At 32.6% G+C, this 7,298-nt stretch overlaps 1 protein-coding gene across 1 annotated transcript in view; it reads right to left on the reverse strand.

Annotated features, from left to right (window-relative positions):
* Window positions 1-468, reverse strand: part of LOC108752642 (facilitated trehalose transporter Tret1-like) — a 6,900-nt gene extending 6,432 nt beyond the window's left edge. Inside the window, exon 1 of the mRNA XM_018493627.1 lies at window positions 204-468. Coding sequence (XP_018349129.1) covers window positions 204-221 — 18 coding nt within the window. The 5' untranslated portion in view covers window positions 222-468. The remainder of the gene's footprint in view (window positions 1-203) is intronic.
* Window positions 469-7,298: the final 6,830 nt, after the last annotated feature.

The following is a 7,298-nucleotide window of genomic DNA, read 5'->3' on the forward strand; positions in this document are numbered from 1 at the left end:
ACCAAAGAATGTTAAGAATAAAAAATTTGTTTATTTAATATAAGTCTGACTGCGAATACAAGTACAACTAATAATATACATAAATTAAATTTTGGAATATTGTACATTTCATGAAACATGTTGGTTTTGTTCTTTACGCGATAACAAAATCGGAACAGCGGCGCATTGCAGCTACGACGCGCGAACGGAACTGTGTCACTTACACTCGTGGTTGCAGCCATGTGAGACGAGAATGAAACGGCTGCCCTATTTCTTCTGGTGAGATTCCGAAGCTTCAGCCTTCAACGACGAATCCACAACAAGTAGATTCCTCTTTATTGAATACTTTTAATTTCAGGTCACTCGAACATCGATACTTTCAATTGAAAACAATACGATATGTTGAAACCATACAGTTACCATTACATTTTTCGACAAGTGTTTCACTAAATATCGATGGCTCTTTTGCTGAAGATTCCACTATCTTGCTGAAGATGGAGCAGTATTGTCGAAATTGTTATTATCTTTTTGTGTTCTTTTTGCTTGCGAAATAAAGACGATTATCTAATTTTTGCTCTTCTGATTGAAGGAAAATCGACTTAAAAAAAGCGCGCGTATTTAAAAATTTATCAAAATTTAAAGTAATTAGCCGGAGATTTTTCTACCAGAAAGTCGGAGATTTGTTTAGAAAACTGGAATTGTTGATTAAAAAGGGAAAGGTGGCAACATAGTTTGGAACATATCTGATAGAAAGTGATCACTCTTTTTTAGTATTCACTGAATTTTTCAAATGTTTGTAGTTGTTTTTTAAGCTACGACTTTTTAATAATGTTTAATTATTTTAAATATTAGGATTATTTTTTAAATATTAAAACAATAAGATCTCCAGCAGAAGAGCCCTTGAGATTTAGTGAAGCTTTTGTCATAATGTGACAATTGTGATTCTAACATATTTCAATTATTGTAATTATTTATAATTTTTTTTCTGTCTCTCTCTTTTCTCTTTTTTATTTTTCACTCTTCAAATCATGGTCGAAACGAATTTATTCACAAGTAGAAATACACGGCAATATTACTTTACTTGTTCCACAAGAAGATTGTATTTATTATATATATATTTATATGCACATAATTTTAAAATTTATTTCAAGGAAATATTATTGATCGAAAATTATTATCTACCACTTATACACTCATCGCGATTCACTTCAACTGACAGTTCGAAAGAATGTATTTAATTGTTGTTATTTTACGTTTTTTTCCACTGTTCTATTCTTATATTTACTTATCGACACATGAAGGTTGCAATTAAGCGACTAATTATCAGTCAGTTCTTTCATCATCCGCGACAAGCTGAATACTGGTAACTTCTGAAATCGAAACCGCGTTGAACCGAGTCAACTGCGTCTTATCAATGCGATCTGATCAATCTAGATCCAATATATATATCTGTTACTTCATAATCAACTTCAGAGCCTAATCAACTACAGGCGGTACAGACCACTCACCACTCGCCTTCGCTTTAATTGGCCTTAATCCGACTGTCATTAATGATAAACTGGTACAAATTAAGTACCATTACGCCTCGAAATGATGATTGAAGGTCTGTAAGTCTTCTTTTACTGAATAGTAACGAGCAACAGGCTGTCGTTCTCACTAGTGATTAATGTTCCATGCCCGGAATGGAGATACGTCCTACCTTTGTTTTCTTATCTTCAACATGTTCTCCATTGTCTTAGTAGTGAGCTGATATTTTTACACACGAAGATTTGTCGCGATTTATCTCACGTCGCGCATCTGCGATATATGCGAGTCTCAAACAAACCGCGATGATATACTTGTTAATTGTCGCTGGTATGAAAATGTCAAGCATCGAGTTGAACCACTCAATCGTTCTATACGAACAACTCGATTTATTCACGTCCTATCCACCATCGTCAGAATCCATTAACGTTATATTGAGAAAGACAGAAACATAGGTAATGGGAATTTTATCTTCGCTTTTTTTATTGGATAGGCAAAGTGTAGCCCAAAAGATACGCTTTTTACGTCAATCTTTTTGCTTCTACTGAAAAAAGGGAATTTATCGGCTAGAGTCTTAATCGTGCGCTTTCGGCGATTCAATAACGGGAACAACAAGCACACGATGCGTCAAAGGGATTTATTGCGTTTCAGAGTTAAGCTGATTGCGTTTCGAAGCGGATAGTTTTGGTTCTCTTGGAATACGTGCGATATGGGATAATCTGACGTTTCAAAGCTGTGGCTTTGCAGAAGTCTCTAATGAGTCATTCAATTTATTCAGACGTTACACATTAGTAAACTAATCTTTGATTGCTGCTGCAATCATAAAGAGAATAACGTACATTTTTAACTAAAACACATAATTCGTTAACAAATCGTTATCATATCCGTTATTAAGAAATTGGATTTCATTACTTCCTGTTGTATATGACGTTGTATACTACTTCATATTTAACATCTTAAAAGCAAATTTACTTCGAGACTTTGTCCCAACAGTATATATGTTTGCTACCGTGACATCGATTATCACTTATTCAAACAGTTTAAATATTTAGTTAACCAGGTTACTTTTTATCACGGAAGACTAGTGGCATAAATTTTAATCATACAATAAAAATCATTTACTTCATTTTCTCTAAATACTAAGATCCACTGTCGTTCAACACATGTGTTAACTTATTAATTAATCATAAGAGACTGATCGAGCTTGATATATTATTAATTACCAGCGGACGTCACGCGCTTATTTCACGATTAATTTCTATATTTGGTTTCAATTGATAAATACAAGAATAATTTCAATGTAACAGACATTTATATTCGTAAACGAAGTATATTGAATTATCCAAACGTTTTAATAGAATATTGTTAGTCCAAATTGAAATTTATGTGAAGTTATATAATTTAAATGATTAAATAGACTGTTTGGATACAAATACTGTATATCAGTATTTATATGTTTGTAATAATTCCTAAGTTACTTAATGTATTATATAGTATAATATACAATAGTTATTTAATATTTTATTATTAATTATCTCATGCGCCATTATCAACAAGATTATTATTATCATGTTACATTTCATGCTTATATTTCGAAATGTCGCTTTATACCACTTGCACCATTATCGTGAATGCATAATCAATTTATGAATGTTATGTTCCTAACAACTGAAAATAACTTTTCACTTTGCAACTTCATAGAATTTTTCGCCGATTTTGGACGTCATCATTGTTGATGAGATAAAGGTATCTTGATAATGATAGTTCCGTAAGAATTCTGAACAATTATGACTAGCTTTTTAACTCTTGTGTTTGCCAAGATACATTATAATAGACTGAATACAACCTACAAGAAAATCGTCGTGTGTTGGATCTTTTGCTGGGTTTTGCATATGTAAAGCATCAAAAAATATCTACACTCCGATTTTTTTTATCTGTTTATTTCAAAATTTAGGATTTGAAGCAACATCTCGAAAATAATGCATTTTTTTCATTTTTTAATATCTTCGAAACTGTTAAGATATATGAAAAAATATTTTGTACAAAAGTATATGGTATTTTATGGTATTTTATATATTCTTAATAACGATTCATATTTTTCGAAAATGTCAAATTAATTTAACCTTATTCTCAAGGACTGTTTCGTTGTCTAAGAATTGAAATAAACAGATTAAAAAAAGTGGAGGTAATATAATATTTTTGATGCTCTACATTACTCTACAATCTATTTAAAGCCTATCAAAATTAGTAATTTTTGACTGTTCTCTTGCTCTATTTTGGATTTTAATGGTCTACTGGAGGATAAACCCATGATGTGGAACTGAATTATTTCTAAATCATATAAATATGAAAATATAAAAATGAAAATATCTACTAATTTTTTTTAAATTTTGTACTGTTACTTTTGGTAATTTTTCGATTTATTTCTTTCATCTGTAAGTAATGAGTAATCACGCATAAAATCGCTTATAAGTCTTGAAAGCGAGAGAGAAAGACAGAAATTTGTACTAAACAAATTTATTCCACTGAAATAAAATAATGGTACCTCTCTTACCGATTTAATGCATTTCGCGACAAATTGGTTCAGTTTGTGTCTCTTGTAATCACGTAAATCGTCATTATCTTAACAATTCCTGTTATCTTAACAACTGGTTGTTACATTGGTTGCGCGAGACGAAAATTTTCGATCTTAACGAATTAACGCGGTACGATTCGTCCTGGTGAAGAATCATTCGAGCTTTGTTCGGATTTGAGCACAGCTCTACTGGTTGTGCTTCGCATCGTTACGTTGCGAGCGTAAAGTTAATTAAAGTAATCCTCAGTTAATCGACGTCGCTTGGAGTCCGCACGCTCGCGCGCACTCATTATGTCGCCTTTACAATCGCGAATGTGCGCGGAAACGCCTGCCGCTCGGAGCGATTAAAATTTAAAGTGGCGCACACACCATTTGCTCGGCGAAACGAGTCTGGCGAAAATATCGACCTGGCTCTTTCGACTTTTCTCTGTACTCCAGCCAAAAAGCGTCTATTTGCTTTGTCCGTTCGTTAACATAACATCCGCTTTCGTTATTCCACAGTAGATATTTAACAAGATGTAACGTGATAATATTTTCGACAGATAACAAAATTAAAATCTTAATTCTTTTACATCACTATGATTTATTTTTAAAAATTGTAACAAAATTTCTCAGTAAACCGATTCACCAGAGAACAGTTTTGATTCGATTTATGTAGCAAAAAAAAAAGGCTCAATTTAGGCTTTTTTTTGTATAGACTATTCATTTGAAAATTTATTCAAAATGCTCTCAAAGTCTGCGTAATTTATCGAAATATTATTTTTATTTCTTTTGTCTATTGCGTGTTATCACGCTATGTATTTTCTTCTATATATTGTCCTGCGTACCGAGTGTATAAAGCACTATGTCGAGAGATACAGGATGACATCCAAAGCTTGTATAACGAATTCGATGAAATATCGACGTTTCAATCCCCAGCGTTCCTTTAATCTATTTTTTTCCTATCTCAGTTTCACTGATAAATCCATTTATCCATCCGCAGTCAGACATCCATTAAAGCTCTTTTTTCCATATCAAAGGATAGGATGTTAAGAGTGAAGAAAGAGATACGTTCATTAGGCTTTCTGTGTGACAGAGTTGACAGACCTTTGCGGTTTGAAGATTTTAACGGGATCGAAAAAATAAGTATCGAGAAAGATTCTTGTAGGAAGATTTACCGGTTCCTTTTGCAAATGTATAGAAGGAGATTTGATTAAATTCGCATTGGTATGAATTTTACCTTTTGAAAGTAGGCTTCAGGTGAGTCACGTTCGATCTTGGGCCACTGTACCGCCGTAACGAGTGCCCTGCACGTCGTATTATGCGGAATAAATCAACGCTGATGCGGGATTATATAAGACATTAATCTTTTCGAGACGCACGATTTTTCACTCTCTTATTGATCTCCCGACAAGAGCAATGACTTTCGACGTTTCACGAGCCTGTGGACGGCTACGTGTTCGCAATGAAAAATTCATGAGGCGCTATGTAACGCGTATGTAACACGCTTGCCGTACATAAGACACGGTCCGTGGTAATCCCTGATTCGTATCGACATTGTGTCACGCGAATCATAATTGTCGCGCTCACTGAAAGTATAGGATGAATTTATTTATGGATACCCGCCGTACATGATTTCGTAAAATTAGGAATTCTTTGTTAAAAACACTTTTTACTATTAGATTAATGAATGTTTTAGTAACGATATTCGCTGTTTCATAAACCACGTAACGAGGTTGATGTTTGTTATAGATTTTTACAGAGTTTCAAGAGTGTAAAAGACAGACGAAAAAAAAGACAGTTCATTCTTGCGCAGTAGATATTCTTGCGCTCGGCGTATATTCTCCATGATGTACGTTCTTGTAAATTTTCGCGAATTGCTCGGCGAGAGAGTTAATAAGTGCCAGCCCTCCCTAACTACGTAGAACTCTTGTATTAAAATTCCTTATATTTTTTACCGTCTGATTTACTACTCTTAAATAATATCTACGAGTTACACATGTTTGTAGCTATTATTTTATTATTCTATTTTTTACTTTATTTAATATGTTTTATTTAACACATTATTTAAAGTCGATAGATTAAAACCAATTGTTAATAAAGCTGTATTAGAAATCGTCGGCGAGTGAAGTTTTTCTCGAGAATATTTGCAACTCTTTAAAAAAGAAAGCTTGTTGGCGCGTTGCTTCTTCTTTAACGGCGCCATATAAAGATCGATTTATTTACAAAGACAGCGCAAATAAACAAATATTTTCTCAGTTGTATAACTCTCCAAATGAAATAGAATCTACCTGTATTATTTAATTGGTTGTTTACTGTACTGTATATCCATACGAGAATTACGTAATCAATAATGGTGAGAGAAGTATTCAGATTTTGATAATGAAGAATTAATTGATACAAGCATTGCTCATACATTATGAAGATGATTTTTATGCAAGTGACAAAACGTGAAATTTTGATTTGGAAAGCTAGTTTACATTATTGAGCGAACTGCTGTTATTAACTTTGTAAACCTTTCAGCAATGGTAACGCAATAATAATTTACACAAACCATTGATTTCATACTAAAGTTGACAGTCGCTAGACTAGACTGTTAAATGTTATGATTAAACCCACACGAACTCGCGCAGCTTGTGCTTTCTGTATAGCGGATTCAGTAGCGATCAATGGCTATAATACGAATTAGAGAATGAATAGGTACAAATCAATTGCAAAATACGTAACAACAAATTAGCAAATACCAGTTTAATCGATGTGTTTAATCCGCTTCAAATAGTTTATCGGACTTATGATGCGCTTGAAAATTTGAAAACTAAAAACTCGAGAATTTGCTTTTGCTTATTGCCAATTTTTGATGAGTGATAAGTTTGTATTAGAAGTCATCTTATAATAAATGTCATTTAGTATGTCATAATACTTGCAGTATTAAATTCATAATGTGATGTTATATTCAATTTGAGCAATTTTTAATCATTTCTCTAGGTCTTCACTGCTCCTACTCACTCAGTATCGTTAATTTAATTAAAACAAATATTTGACTCAAATTTAGTTTATTATTTATTAAGTACATACGTTAATATATTTGTTGTTTATTTTGAAACTATTGTAATTATAAAAATGGATTGACTTATATTTTGACACACATGGAAGTTAAAAGAATTAGGTTGTCATTGCTCATTTGATGTTTAACAATGTATTTGAACAATTTTTTAAAAAACATTTTGTAAAAAATAAGAGA

Source organism: Trachymyrmex septentrionalis, unplaced genomic scaffold (assembly GCF_001594115.1).
Source record: "Trachymyrmex septentrionalis isolate Tsep2-gDNA-1 unplaced genomic scaffold, Tsep1.0 scaffold60, whole genome shotgun sequence".
NCBI lineage: Eukaryota > Metazoa > Arthropoda > Insecta > Hymenoptera > Formicidae > Trachymyrmex > Trachymyrmex septentrionalis.